The sequence below is a fragment of the Schistocerca gregaria genome, chromosome 8 (genome assembly GCF_023897955.1).
Source record: "Schistocerca gregaria isolate iqSchGreg1 chromosome 8, iqSchGreg1.2, whole genome shotgun sequence".
NCBI lineage: Eukaryota > Metazoa > Arthropoda > Insecta > Orthoptera > Acrididae > Schistocerca > Schistocerca gregaria.
This window is the reverse complement of record NC_064927.1, coordinates 220,222,546-220,239,038: the sequence shown is the minus strand read 5'-3', so window position 1 is coordinate 220,239,038 and position 16,493 is coordinate 220,222,546. Positions and strand designations below refer to the sequence as shown.

Below are 16,493 nucleotides of genomic sequence, written 5' to 3'. Positions count from 1 at the left end.
GGGCATGCGGAAGGCCGGGTGGACGTACCGCCGAACTGCTCAACACGTGGGGTGTGAGGTCTCCACAGTACATCTATGTTGGCGCCAGTGGTCGGCGGAAGGTGCACGTGCCCGTCGACCTGGAACCGGACCACAGCGACGCACGCCAAGACAGTAGGATCCTACGCAGTGCCGTAGGGGACTGCACCACCACTTCCCAGCAAATTAGGGACACTGTTGCTCCTGGGGTATCGGCGAGGACCATTCGCAACCGTCTCCATGAAGCTGGGCTACGGTTCCGCACACCGTTAGGCCGTCTTCCACTCACGCCCCAACATCGTGCAGCCCGCCTCCAGTGGTGTCGCGACAGGCGTGAATGGAGGGACGAATGGAGACGTGTCGTCTTCAGCGATGAGAGTCGCTTCTGCCTTGGTGCCAATGATGGTCGTATGCGTGTTTGGCGCCGTGCAGGTCTGCATACGACCGAGGCACACAGGGCCAACACCCGGCATCATGGTGTGGGGAGCGATCTCCTACACTGGCCGTACACCTCTGGTGATCGCCGAGGGGACACTGAATAGTGCACGGTACATCCAAACCGTCATTGAACCCATCGTTCTACCATTCCTATACCGGCAAGGGAACTTGCTGTTCCAACAGGACAATGCATGTCCGCATGTATCCCGTGCCACCCAACGTGCTCTAGAAGGTGTAAGTCAACTACCCTGGCCAGCAAGATCTCCGGATCTGTCCCCTATTGAGCATGTTTGGGACTGGATGAAGCGTCGTCTCACGCGGTCTGCACGTCCAGCACGAACGCTGGTCCAACTGAGGCGCCAGGTGGAAATGGCATGGCAAGCCGTTCCACAGGACTACATCCAGCATCTCTACGATCGTCTCCATGGGAGAATAGCAGCCTGCATTGCTGCGAAAGGTGGATATACACTGTACTAGTGCCGACATTGTGCATGCTCTGTTGCCTGTGTCTATGTGCCTGTGGTTCAGTCAGTGTGATCATGTGATGTATCTGACCCCAGTAATGTGTCAATAAAGTTTCCCCTCCTGGGACAATGAATTCACAGTGTTGTTATTTCAATTTCTAGGAGTGTATATATATTTTCAGTTTTGAATAAGTTTACAAGCAAGTAGGCGCACTATGGAGCCCAGAGGAAGGATGGTGAAAATGCTCCTGGACAAGGAACAGAATTTAATGGACTCTTGTAAGTATTAGACACTAACTTCTCAGTGTATATATTTCAGTAGTTTGTACTTTATTATTATTATTATTATTATTATTATTGTTATTATTTCTCAGACGTTATGTCTGGTTAAAAATGGAAAGTGGCGCGGACCTTGATCAAGCGTGACTTCCTTTTAACTGTATGGTATATGTTACATTGCATTTAGGAACTTTCGGGTAACTGAACATGTATCAACAATTACTGATTTCTGTAGTAGTTTATATACATTTGGATGTAGCTGTATTGCATTGATGTACTGGTGGATATTGTGTGGTATGACTCCTGTAGTTGATAGTATAATTGGTATACTGTCAACTTTATCCTGATGCCACATATCCTTGACTTCCTCGGCCAGTTGGATGTATTTTTCAATTTTTTTCTCCTGTTTTCTTTTGTATATTGTTGTATTGGGTATGGATATTTTGATTAGTTGTGTTAATTTCTCCTTTTTTTGGTGAGTATGATGTCAGGTTTGTTATGTGGTGGTGGTTTATCTGTTATAATGGTTCTGTTCCAGTATAATTGGTATTCATCATACATTTTGTGGTGCATACTTGTATGTGGGAATGTGTTGTTTTATAAGTTTATGTTGTAAGGCAAGCTGTTGATTTATTATTTTTGCTACATTGTCATGTCTTCTGGGGTATTCTGTATTTGCAAGTATTGTACATCCGCTTGTGACATGATCTACTGTTTCTATTTGTTGTTTGCAAACTCTGCATTTATCTGTTGTATTGGGATATTTTGTAATATGCTTGCTGTAATATTTGGTGTTTATTGTTTGATCTTGTATTGCAATGATGAATCCTTCCGTCTCACTGTATATATTGCCTGTTCTTAGCCATGTGTTTGATGCGTCTCGATCGATGTGTCGCTGTGTTAGATGATACGGATGCTTGCCATGTAGTGTTTTCTTTTTCCAATTTACTTTCTTCGTATCTGTTGATGTTATGTGATCTAAAGGGTTGTAGAAGTGGTTATGAAATTGCAATGGCATACCCGATGAATTTATATGAGTGACTGCTTTGTGTATTTTGCTAGTTTCTGCTCGTTCTACAAAGAATTTTCTTAAATTGTCTACCTGTCCATAATGTTGATTTTTTATGTCGATAAATCCCCTTCCTCCTTTCTTTCTGCTTAATGTGAATCTTTCTGTTGCTGAATGTATGTGATGTATTCTATATTTGTGGCAGTGTGATCGTGTAAGTGTATTGAGTGCTTCTAGGTCTGTGTTACTCCATTTCACTACTCCAAATGAGTAGGTCAATATTGGTATAGCATAAGTATTTATAGCTTTTGTTTTGTTTCTTGCTGTCAATTCTGTTTTCAGTATTCTTGTTAGTCTTTGTCTATATTTTTCTTTTAGTTCTTCTTTAATATCTGTATTATCTATTCCTATTTTTTGTCTGTATCCTAGATATTTATAGGCATCTGTTTTTTCAATCACTTCTATGCAGTCGCTGTGGTTATCCAATATGTAATAATCTTGTTTAGTGTGTTTTCCCTTGACTATGCTATTTTTCTTACATTTGTCTGTTCCAAAAGCCATATTTATATCATTGCTGAATATTTCTGTTATCTTTAGTAATTGGTTGAGTTGTTGCTGCCAGTAGTTTTAGATCATCCATGTATAGCAAATGTGTGATTTTGTTTGGATATGTTCCAGTAATATTGTATCCATAATTTGTATTATTTATCATGTTGGATAGTGGGTTCAGAGCAAGGCAGAACCAGAAAGGACTTAATGAGTCTCCTTAGTATATTCCACACTTAATCTGTATTGGCTGTGATGTGATATTATTTGAGTTTGTTTGGATATTAAGTGTGGTTTTCCAATTTTTCCATTACTATGTTCAGGAACTGTATTAATTTAGGATCTACTTTGTATATTTCCAATATTTGTAGTAACCATGAGTGGGGTACACTATCAAAAGCCTTTCGGTAATCAATGTATGCGTAGTGTAGCGACCTTTGTTTAGTTTTAGCTTGATATGTTACCTCTGCATCTATTATCAGTTGCTCTTCACATCCTCGTGCTCCTTTGCAACAGCCTTTTTGATCTTCATTTATAATTTTGTTCTGTGTTGTGTCAATTTCTGTGTAATGACTGAAGTTAATATTTTGTATATTGTTGGTAGGCATGTTATGGGGTGGTATTTAGCTGGGTTTGCTGTGTCTGCTTGATCGTTAGGTTTCATATAAGTTATTCCATGTGTAAGTGTATCAGGGAATGTGTATGGGTCTGCAATGTAACTGTTAAATAATTTAGTTAGATGTGAATGTGTTGAGATGAACTTCTTTAGCCAGAAATTTGCTATTTTATCTTTTCCAGGGGCTTTCCAATTGTGAGTAGAATTAATTGCTTTGCTGACTTCATGTTGCAAAATTATCACTTCAGGCATTTGTCGTATCATCTTGTATGTGTTTGTTTCTGCTTCTATCCACCGTGCATGCCTGTTATGTTGTACCGGGTTTTACCTTATGTTGCTCCAGAAGTGTTCCATGTCTGTTATGTTTGGTGGATCGTCTATTTTAATGTGTTATCTATTGTCTGGTAAAATTTCTTTTGGTTTGTGTTGAATGTTTGGTTTTGTTTTCTTCTATTTTCACTTTTTTGTATCTTCTAAGTCGTTTGGCCAATGTTTGGAATTTCTGCTTTTCATCTAATTGCTCTATCGCTTCTTGTTGTGAGATTTTACCTGACCTTTTTCGTTTTTTTGTCTGATATTTCTTTTCTTATAAATTGGGTTAGCTGTCCAATGTCTTTTCTCAGTTTTTCTATTCTGATCTGTAGCCTGTGTTGCCATGCTGTTGTTGTGGGTTTCTTCTGTGTGTTGGTTGGTTCTGATCTCTGCCTAGTGTGTATATTTAGTGTAGTGAGTGCTCCTATAGAAACCAGTAGTTTTAACTCTTCCATAGTTGGGTATGATTGTGTTGATAGTTTTTATTGTTGTTTCGACTTGTGGGTTATTTGGCGGTCTATGCAAGAATGGTGTAATGTCTGTATTTGTGTCTTTGTATTCTATATATGTCAGCTGAAATTTTTCTTCTATATCTAACATGTGTCACTTCGTGTTCTATTTGTACTTGTTCTGGTGGCAGTCGTAAGATTTTGTTTTCCTCTGATTTTTTAATTGATGCATGTTGTTCTTTGTTTGTTTGCTCTGGGATGTGTGAGTCCATTACTGTATTATCTTCTTCTGATTGCACATTATTTTATTCCAGTATTTGTTGTAGTTGTTTGATGTTCTCATTCTGACTGGGGTATACTGTTATTTTTGATTATTACACGGATCTGATCAGCTAGTCGTTCTGTTAAAAATTTTAATTCTGGGTATCCGGTAATAAATGTTGTGTATACTTGTGATCTGTATCGAGTTGTGTTAGTTCCTAGGTTTGTTGCTTGGTAATAACAGAACATAAGGTGTCGATTAACTTCATCTGACCATCTCATCCTCTGTCTGTTTTCCTTCTAGGGTGGTTGCAGGAAGCATATCCTGCAAAACACCTCTATTTGGATTTAAATCATTTTCCAGTTGGCTAGCAGTGTCGTTACCATTGTGGGCGGGCATAGCGTTCAAGCGTCGTCCCCGACCATGACGGCACTCGTCCGAGGCTTCTTTAGTTGTGTCCTGAACCACCTGATCACACTAAAAGGGTGTTAGCCCTATTAGTGGTTTGTTCTTTTCGTCGCCTTTTACGATTACTACTACTACTACTACTACTACTACTACTACTACTACTACTGCTGTCATCATCATCATTTTTATTACTACTACTACTGTTTATCTTTATAGCTGAGGAAGAACGTGATGTGGAGATGCTCCAGACATTCATTCATTGGTTCAGGTACAGATCTGTCCTATAAACCAGACAACGCTACAGATTCTGGTGAGTAAACGAACAATTACCTGACACTACAGCAGTTCCATTTAATTTTCTTTTCCCTTCCTCTGAATACCTGTCATGTTATTGTTACAGACAGCAGTGAAACATGGAACATCCCTTGTAAAGAATGACACAAAAACTGAGGATGCAACTAGTGCACAGTAAATCATCATAATCAGGACAGGGAAATTGCAGATGACAACGTGGGTATCTAGAGTAGTAACAAAACAAGAAAATGAAAAAGGGTAGCAGTTAAAGAGGAATGAAAAAGAAATCAATAATCAGTCGACAGCATGGAAGGGCACATATTTCTACGAAGAATTCTGAAGTACCAGCAAGAAATTGGTAGCCAAAAGATTGCTCTAAATATCCATGAGAATGCAGCAGTAAGTTTACTGAGCAGGACAGACAAAATATCCACAGAGCTTACTGGGATCTTGGATCAGCTGAGCTACAAAGGCAGTACCTAAATAAATTAGTGGAAGAAGAAGAGAAAAAGTGACGACAAAATCTGATAACTCATGAGGGAAGAGGACTAAGAGATTCTATCTAATAAAAGGACCTGATACAGTTCAAGTGTGTATGCACTTTCCTGAAGACTGACATTTTTGAAATCTTTGTAAAATATACTATTAAAAAAGAAATGAACATTGTGTAATTGAGAAAGGGCAAAGAGGGTGTCATCAACCAGGTAGAGGGAGACCAGAAAAAAGTAAAGAGGCTGTAAGGAAACACATTAAGAGTTTTCCTACCCTTCCCTCTCATTACAAGAGGAAAGAATGTACAGCAGATTATTTACCTGCCGATATGAGTATTAAGATAATGTATCGGTTATATAGGGAACAATGCTACGAGGAAGGAAAGGCAGTCGAGAAATTATGGCTGTATAGGGAGATATTCACCAAGGCATTTAATGTGAAATTCCACACGCCATGAAAAGCTATGTGTGATTAATGTTTACAGTTTTCACAGTTTTTGGCTAAGGAAAAGAAAGACAAAAATTTAAAAGGGAACAGGAAGAGCATTTGAAAAGGAAAGGAATGGCAAGAAAATTTAAGAACATTAATAAACAAAGTGCAAGAAAAGGTGAATCTTTGCTAGCTGAACTTGACTTACAAGCAGTGCTTTACCACCCTAAAGGGAATGCAAAGGCAGTATTCTATAAAAGAAAGCTCTCTGTGTATAATCTCAGAGTTCTTAACATAGGAGAATGCAAAATCAATTGCTGCATGTGGAACGAGACAACAGCAAAAAGGGGGTCCACGGAGGTGGCTTTATGTCTGTGGGATTTTTTGAAAAATCATGCACAAGGAAAGCCGATGACCTTGTTTTCTGACACATATGGGGGTCAGAACAGGAATGCCAATATGAGCACTGTGTGTTTATATGCAGTGAATGCACTGGACATTCCAGCTATTGAGCAATGCTTTTTTGTGCCTGGACATGGACAAATGGAAGTATACTGGTGCATGCGAGCATTGAAAGAAAAAGTAAATATGTGGATGTTTATGATCCCATTGGCTGGTATACAATTGTAAGAACGACCTTCATGAAGTACAGAGTGACGGAAATGGATAACACTCACATTGTTGATTTCAACCAGCTTCAGAAGAAAATAATTCGGAATAGGAAAACTTCTGAGAATAGAGAAAACAAATGGCAGAAGATTGTTTGGATGCAATATAGAAGGATCAGGCTGACATGTTTTTCAAATATTCCTACAATGATCGTGACTTTCAAGTTTCACACACCAAGAAAAGACCTGGCCTACAAAATTCTTCGAATTCAGAACCTGAAGACGAAGCTCTGTGCCCAGCATATGACAGTCCTCTCTGCATAAGCAAAGAAAAGAAAAATGTCTTATAGATCTATGTAATAAGGGTATTATACCTCCTTGGTATCACACATTATATGAAGAACTCGATGCTGCTAACAATTTAGAAAATGAAGAAAATGTGGAAGAATCACAGGAATAGACTTCACGTTTATTTTCTACTTTTTGTCTCCTTTATTACTGTTGTTAGCTCATCACCTTAGCTGTTTCATGTAAACCACTAATTTTGGCTCATTAATATGTCTGTTCAGTATTATTTCTGAAACAGTAATCCACGAACAGACAAGTGTGAGGGAGCACTGTGTTTTGTTAAAATTATTTTTCCCATGTTTGTTATGTGAAGATTACAGAACAAGAATATTATTTCTGTTACCTGTAAATTATTTATTGGAAGTTCAATGTTACTGCAGACAAATAACACAAAGTGAAAATAATAATGGCTTTTATGTATTCTCCATCAAAGACTGAAGATAAACTTCCTGAGAAACAGTTCTCTTGCTTACAGCACTCAATAGCACTGACACACATTCCCACAGCTCACTGCATGTGTTCTGTATTTATAAAGGCATTAATAACACAACTGCAGTAATATTTAATATGATAGTATTGCTTGAAGCTGCATATTATTTGTTTGACGTTCATATGTCATACAGCAGCAACCATTAAGTTCAGGATCTGACTATTTTAACTATGTGCATAATTTCATTAGTCCATCGAATGACTAGAATATTTAACACCTAGTAGGAAACAACAGTTAAGTATACTTTTTATTTACCATAGAATAGTTTGTGAAAGGCTATTAGAAAGTACTCAGTTTTTTGGACAAAACACTTAAATTATCTCAAAACACTGTTTTTGGAGTTACATTTCTTTGATCCTAAATAGACGAATTGTTGAACACTGACCAAACATCAATGTGAAATCTAACTCTGGCCATTTAAAAAAATACACAATGACTGAGTGCCAATTTGTTATCATGGGTGAGTTGTGTGTGTATAATCACCCTATTCACCAGAATCAGGGTATTAACTTCCACACACTCCAACATCTACAGAAATTTGTGACTGAAAATCATGTTTAGTCTAATGAATAGGTTATGGCACTAAAAGGGGGGTATTTTACATACTTTTCAAATAGGAACTATGTTAGAAGTATATATTTCAATAATGTCAACTAACACTTTTTCACCCAGTCACTACAACAAAATTATATTATAAAATACTTCAATGTGTGACTAAAACAAACTATTTTGCTATGCATAAATACAAACCTTGCAGGCAACATCTTGCGCACACCTGCTCCTCTTCCTTCAACAAAAGCGTTGGGTGGTTTGTGATAGACAGATGCCAGGCTAGAAATATGACAGATTAATTCATCCAGCAATGTTGGTTCCAACAGATCTGTTTCTTCTGATATAAGTGGCTTTTCTGCAAGGACAACTTCTTTGGCTGCTGCAGGATCAGTTGAAAGCAGACGCCAATAAATGAAACCTCTGTCACGCAGATCTGGATTGTCAGAGTCTTGCGTAGCTAGACTCAAAACCTGTAAGACAAGACTTACAATTAAAAGATTAACATTACACAGTATCCTCAAGCTATACACTGATACCATACCTGTTGCACTAATTCTTGTGTGTCAGTAGGTCGCTTTAAGAACAGTTTCACAATAGCTGTAAGTAACTGCAGTTGCACCTGAGTATTCTCATCATGGAATCCTTCCAGAAAGCTTTCCAAGAGTTCATCTGCGTTGTCGATACGCTCTGCATACTCTCCAATAATCCATATCATGGACGCTCTGGATAAAATTACAAAGGTATTATTGAATTTTGTAATGTAACATATATAGATTTGTTTAGTATACCTATGGATATAGTCAATGATAAGTCCAAAAGACACAGATAATACAGTAACATTAACTTTTATCCGCATCCAATGCCAAGATACTTAGGTTTCAAATAAGAGAGAATCTGTATAGTCGTGTGGTAGCAATGTTTGAAGCTCTGAAATTCTACTGAAGTAATTAAAATTTGCATTCCCTGTATTTTTTTGAACACTGTATTGCTTGTGTGTTGCAACAGCTAAAGTATGTCGAACAGGGTAACACACAGCAGCACAGACAGTATATGTGACACTCTTACTGCCAGGATCTCTCTGCATATGTAGCTGACAAGAGCTAGTGTTTTGGCACTTGCCCAATACAATGGTTTCAGTGCACGTAAAGTGGCAGCCCTGTGCAGTGTCTGAACTTGCTGTGCCCAGAAGTAGGTAAAGCAGTGGTGCAACACCAGACTAACTCATCAGATTTAGGGGTCGGACAGGAAAAGTGTTAATGCCATAGCAAGACAAAGTGTTTGTTGACATCTGCATGGAATGTCTGCTTTTAAATGCTCTTCACATCAATCATATGAATGTTGTTGCAACTGCTACCCATCTTTAGATATGAAAGCTTGACAAGCACGTTCACTCAAAACACTTATCGAACCTGTTGACAATGTTCAGCTGTGTAATAGCCTTATTGTCACTGCCCTACAGCTCAGGCCCTGTGAGAACGAAGCTCTAATACTTCTCAACACAGCTGAACATTTACTTTAGTATGCATCTAGCTGTCTCACAGTAGAGAACTCTCCCATAACAGGTGCCTTTCCTCTATATTCAAGCCATTTTCAGTAATGAAAGCATCATTTGGATAAATTAAGTTTTACACCTGCAGAATGCGGGCATCACTGAGCTCTATTTACCTTGGATATAAGAGTGAAAAACAAACCATGACTTCCATTGTAAAACTATTTTCTATACTTTTCTTGCCAAGTGGAAGGTCATTGTATTTGGCAGTTTACCTTTTTATCTCTTTCAGATCATTATACACGTGCAACCAGAGTTTAATAAATATTGGCCATCAAAATTTAAATGTCTTATTCATACCCATTGTTGAACTAGCCAGCACGCAAGTGATAGTCATTTGCATATACGATGTAGAGCTGGAGAGTGCTGTCTTGGAGAAAGCAATCATCCAAAACACCCTGGCCCCACCCTGGAACACCCATTCTTTTTCCGTTCTTGCAGCAGGAAGGTGATGTGTTGTTTGAACAGGATAATGCTCATACACACACACACACACACACACACACACACACACACACACACACACACACTGTAAAACTCAATGTGTTTTGCAACATGTGCAGCAACTTTTCTGCCCAGCACAACCTCTGTACATGTCTCCAATCAATCCCCTGTGGGATATGATGAGACGAGAAGTGACTTGTGCATCTTTTCAACCAACATTTAGAACTACATTAACAGGTCGAGTAAGTGTGGCACAACATATCCCATGACAGTTTTCTCCGTTTGTACAATCAACTGTATGACAGGGTCAGCATCAGCACTGTATGGACGCTACACCATGTATTAATATGGGTGTTGCAGCATGGGTCAATACCTGGTATCTAAGAATAGCTTGTGTTACTAATCTGTAAATGAAATAACTTCATGTACTCCATATGCACTGTTGCAACACTAAATTTTGAATGAATTGGAAACTTCTAATTTTTTCCAGCAGTGTAATATGCACCTCTGTTACATACTTTCCACAGTAAGAAAATCTACCACAGCAACACTAATAGCTTCTCTGGACCGTATCTAGCACTGCTGGCTAAACAGCTGCATGATTCATGACTGCTGTCTACATCATATACTTCTCTATAATATTTAACTATTATTAATTTGTAATGCTGTATGCTTTAAGTCTTGCTAGTATGATGTTATATGGCCACTATAACATAAAATGGTCATTAATGAGTCTACAGCGTTGTCAAAATTTGTGACTTGACTACACGTGGCACTTTCCATCTTCTGTGTGAACAGTTTTGTTTTGCTGACTTTTCCTGTAACTTTTCATGGCAATAACTTCTTTATATGGTCATTCAAAATATCTGATCAATAATTTTGATATGCTGCCTGATCCTGGCTTGAAATGTCAGTTCGTGGGTCATTTACAATTATGAATATCAATACACAAGTAACAGGTACTTCATTATTTGTGTGTGTCTACTGTATTGTTTTATAAAATGTTAAATAGATAAAACAGTTGAAATTATTTTATATAACTGGTGACATACGTGAAGGTGATTACCACACATTAAAATATATATATAGTATGTGAAAATAAAATTATGACGATTTGTTAAATAAATAAAGTAAGTCTACTAGCAAAATTGTACTTCATGTTTAACAGGGAATGTACATTCAATAGCCTATTTGTTAAAAAAATTGTTTACATATAAAAAATAAAATTGTAAAAAAATTAAAGGTTATAACATACTGATTGTTAAAAGATTATAAGATGATGGTGCCTGTAACAATGTCTCAGGATGAGACAGTTACATGTTAGTTCAGGTTCTGCCTTTGTTCATTCTTCTAACTGGCTATTTCTGTATCTCAGTTTTTTTCATTTTGGTTGAGGGAGTGTCTTGACAAATTCTTTTGTAATGAAGTTCAGGATTTATGAGAAGCAAGAACTGTTCTTAACTGAGTCTACATTTATGCACACAGATCCTGGACTATAACAGCAGTACTGTTTAATCAAGCACTCAGGATTAATATTAATAGGATGGTTAGGGCAGGGTAGCAAATGGCACATTTTAGGGTAATTTGATACTTAATGTCATAATACCCTGTGGTGGTCAAACTAACCACAGTGTTGATAATGGTTGGTAGTATATACAGCTTACCTAGCCTCTGGTTCATCCAGTGTGTCCAAGTTTTCACACAAAGTTGAAATAATGCTTTCATATTTATTGGGATACTTGCGGAAAATGTCCTTTATTACTACAATTGCTTCTTGTACAACATAGTTGACCTAGACAACAAGTATATGGTTAGAAAAATATCAATGTATACAAATAACATTTCAGCCCAATACAGTGAATATTTACCTTTGTTTGAATCAAATCAAGCAGTGTAGAAACACATCTTTCAGCAGACTGTTCAACTTTTATAGCACATCGCCCTATCGCCCTGACAGCCTTACGAACAAAATCCACATCTACTTCAGTTGCATACCTATATCAAAAACATATTACTGAATTCTGTAATTTTACCGTTCTTTCAGTTACATATTAAGAGGTCAGCAGAATAAAGCAATAACACACAGGAGGGTATTTTGGATTGTTGTATGTTATATCTTTGGTTAAATTTGAAGACAATAACAAATACAACATGAAAAAATAATTTATACAGCAAAAAGCACTTTGTAACAGTAAATACGGAACTACAATTTACCAGTTTGTGGGGCATTCTAAAAAAATAGCTTGAACAGACTAGTTCTTACTAAATTGTGGATTAGCTGTTTCTTTTGCTGACCCCTTTGTATATCAACACGGAATACTCACTCCTTCAGTTCCGACAACACTTGAGCAATATTTGCCTGTGACGCAAGTCTTATCATGATGTCCAGCTTCTCCAGCTTAACATATATTGGATCATTGTACTTCACAAAGAACACTTTCATTTCATGTTTCAATATATCAGGACGTTTCTGTACAATGAGGTTGATATTTCTAAGTGCAACATACTGGACCTGTATGTTAAAGTAAGAAGTGAGACTAATGTAAAAACAAAATATCGCAAATATATGAAGATATCTTAATGTATTATTACATAATTTATCCGGAAAGGACAAATAAAACTGTAAGCCAAGCAAAAATTTATTTACCATGTTACATTAAAGAAACAAAAGTGCACAAAAACATAGCTCTAAAAACTATGGTCTTTTTCAACTGGTGAAAAAGAAAAGGATTGGAGGAAATTACATAACATGATGATGAAGTCAGCCAGGAGCCCAGAAACTATTACAAACCTACTGTTGGTTTGTTACATCAATATCCCAATGGTTACCCATCTCATTCCTCATATTCCAGTTATCACTGAGATGTTACTCATGCTGGTATTCCATTACTTGTTTCTCCTCTGTTATAGTAGTATATTGTTTTTCTCTGGAGTTCTTGCTCACCAGTTTGTTTCCCTTCAAACTTGCTTTTCATCAAATACAGCAACCCCTGCACTCAGAAGCTATGTTTTCTTTCTTCTTTTGTTCATACACATCACTGCCACGACCTGAATATAAGATTGTTCCTATGTGTAGCTGTGCCTGTCATTCATTACCTGTGTTAGCTTCAGTTATATACTTCTAGAATTCACTTTTTGGACTCCATTAAATGATTGAAGAAAAGTAGAAGCATTCCCAGACTGCTTAAAGCGCTGAAGAATCGTTACAACTCGTCAGCTTTGGCAAGTGACAGTATCAACCAGTATGGTGACAGATGTAACAAGTAACCATTACCAAGTAACCATAAAAATGTAGGTACCACCTCAAAAAATAGAGCTTTTGGGTGCCAATGTTCTTTTGTTGTTGTTGTTGACTTAATACTTGAAAATGTCCAACTACAGGGACATATACAGGGTAGTTATAACTAAAAGTTGAACTTTCAAAACACTGCAGAAATAACACCACTGGTCAGAATGATGGAAAATTGCAACATAATATTATCGAAGAAGGGGGGGAAACGTATGGCAGAATAAAAAATATATTGTGAAAATTTATCGATAGATGGCACTGCATGTGTCAGAATATGTAAATGAAAACACCTTTTAAGTGCACAACCTATTGAAGTTGGTATAAACACGACAGGTATATGGCTTTTCCTTCTTTCCCATCTGCGACAATCGCCATGACTGTCTCAATGCAGGATCGCGCTCTGCTTGTAGAACGGTATTACATGAATGATGAGTGTGCACACATCACTCTGCAGAAGTTCCAGACACTGAAGGGTTTGGAAAAAGGCACTGGTTCAATGACTGCCATGGGTCTGGAGAAAATGATATGGAAATTTGAAAAGACTGGTTCTTTTCGTGTGCAACCTGGTAGAGGGAGGAAACAAACTCATTCGGCATCAGTGAAAACAGTGGCTACAGCAATGCAGGAGGAGACGAGTGGTGATTAGCAAACGTGTAGTGCACAAAGAATTGCCCGAACGTTGGACTTGCCCGGGAGCACGGTGCGTAAAATCCTAGAAACATCCTTCTTTGCTATCCATTCAAAATTACCCATGTACACAAGCTTCTTCCTGTTGACCTGCCAGCGGGGATGTGAGGGACGTTGAGCACGTCTCACGTGTCCTCTGATCGGTCCATTGCTGTGACCTCCCCGGGTACTGCCTGCACTGAGGTTGTCCCCTCACCCGTGGTCGAGTGGGAGATCATTCCAAAGTCTGGCAGGCAGAAAGTAACTTTCCGTGGGGCTGATCGTAGGGTCTCCCCAGTTCATTTGACAAACAGGTTTTGGACGTTATCAGTGGCTGACGATGTCTCTGAGCTGGATGCAGCCATCCATGTTCCAGAGGAAGCTTCTCGGACGGCAAGGTCTGGGCATTCACAGAGGGTGGATTTGCTGGTAGTTGGGTGCTCCAACGTTAGGCGCATAATAGGGCCCCTTAGGAACATGGCTGCCAAGGAGATGAAGGAAGCCAGTGTGCGTTCTAGGGGGGAGTCATTCCATATGTGGAAAGGGTGCTTCCGGATGCCATGAAGAGTACAGGGTGCAGCCAACTGCAGGCGGTGGCTCATGTCGGTACCACTGACGTGTGTCACTTTGGATCGGGGCAGATTCTGTCTGGTTTCGGGTGGCTAGTGGAAATGGTAAAGACTGCCAGTCTTTCTTCCGAGATTAAGGAGCAGCTCACCATCTGCAGCATTGTCGATAGAACCGACTGTGGTCTTTTGGTGCAGAGCCAAGTGGAGGGTCTGATTCAGAGGCTCAGGAGGTTCTGTGACCATGTAGATTTCAGATTCCTTGACTTGCGCCATTGGGTGGTGGGTTTCCAGGTTCCGCTTAATATGTCAGGAGTCCACTACATGCGTAGCAGTGGCTGTGTGGAAGGGACTGGGCATTTTTTTTAGGTTAGGGGGTCTCAGGGAACCCCAGAAGGGGCATCCGTCACAAAGTGGGCAGGTAAAACACAGTAAGGTAGTTGTAGAAACGATTAGTATTGTAGATGTAAATTGTCATAGCTGTGTTGGGGAAGAACCAGAGCTCCAAGTCCTAATAGAAAGCACTGAAGCTCAAATTGTTGTGGGTACAGAGAGCTGGCTAAAGCTGGAAATAAGTTCAGCCGAAATTTTTTGAAACAATCTGACAGTGTTCAGAAAGGATAGATTAAATACAGCTGGTGGTGGAGTATTTATTGCTGTCAGAGGTAGTTTGCCTTGTAGCGAAACTGAAGTAGATAGTTCATGTGAAATAGTATGGGTAGAGGTTATACCTGACAATCAGACTATACTATTAATTGGATTGTTTTACAGAAAATATTGTTCTTGTGAAACACAAGTAGTTCTTTATACTCATGAAGTAATAAGTGCTATCGACAGGGGATGTAAAATTGATTCTATTTTTTTAGATTTCCAGAAGGCTTTCGACACAGTTCCTCACACAGGTCTTCTAATCTAACTGCGTGCCTACAGAGTATCGCCTCAGTTGTGCGACTGGATTCACGATTTCCTGTCAAAGGTCACAGTTCGTAATAATAGGCGGAAAGTCATCGAGTAAAACAAAAGTAATATCCGGTGTTCCCAAAGAAGTGTTATAGGCCCTCTATTGTTCCTGATCTATATGAACGACATAGGAGACAATCTGAGAAGCCATCTTAGACTGTTTGCAGATGATGCTGTCATTTAATGTCTTGTAAAGTCATCAGATGATCAAAACAACTTGCAAAATGATTTAGATAAGACATCTGTACGGTGTGAAAAGAGGCAATTGATCCTGAATGAAGAAGCTGAAAGCTCAAACATGTAGCAGTCTTTCTGTGACAATGTCTTTGTTTATATGGTAAGCAGCAATCTATGCCTTTTATAATACTGTCATTGTTCCATCCCAGATTTTCAGTTTTTTGTTATTACAGTTTGCAACGCATGACATTTTCCCTTGCAAATTATTATCTCCAGAAATTTTATAACTTTTGTTTGCTACAGATGCAAAGTGTACAAAGGTGTCATCCTCTTTCTCAATCCTCATCCGTTCTATAACTGGGGCAAACATCAAGAGAAGAAAACAGAGAGGTATGAATATTTATTGCCAAAGGAGAATATAGAATTAATGATTTTCGGTTCCTGCTGTGAACTTATCATCAATACATTTACTGGGAGGTAAACCAGCCTTTATTTTTTTCAAAGCTAGGATTTTGAGTACTCTCCACAAAACAATCCTTTTTTCAAAGTAATGTCCGTTATTCTTAATACATTTGTCCAACTAGTAAGTCTGATGACAGAAAAAGTGGTGTTTGGTTTTTCTTTTTTTTTCCAGTGACAGCCAAACAGATCCTCCCTCATTTATTTCCTTATCACTACTGTGCTTTGTGGTCATCAGCCTAGCACCACAACTCTTCACCTGTAGAGCTTTTGAAAAATAACTGTCAGCACAGCATTATTTGCAGTTGATACTTGGAATTTTTTTGCCGGTCAGTTCAAATCAGACACACAAATCTGGGAACAAACACC

General features: G+C 38.5%; 1 protein-coding gene across 3 annotated transcripts in view; it reads right to left on the bottom strand.

Moving 5' to 3' along the window:
* The window catches only part of LOC126284791 (AP-1 complex subunit beta-1), a 138,375-nt gene that overhangs the window by 29,394 nt on the left and 92,488 nt on the right, over positions 1-16,493 (bottom strand). For all 3 annotated transcript variants that reach the window (XM_049983955.1, XM_049983957.1, XM_049983956.1), the window contains exons 7-11: positions 12,332-12,519; positions 11,876-12,002; positions 11,672-11,799; positions 8,556-8,736; positions 8,213-8,484 (exon numbers count right to left, since the gene is read on the bottom strand). In XM_049983955.1, the coding sequence (XP_049839912.1) occupies positions 8,213-8,484; positions 8,556-8,736; positions 11,672-11,799; positions 11,876-12,002; positions 12,332-12,519 (896 nt within the window). The remainder of the gene's footprint in view (positions 1-8,212; positions 8,485-8,555; positions 8,737-11,671; positions 11,800-11,875; positions 12,003-12,331; positions 12,520-16,493) is intronic.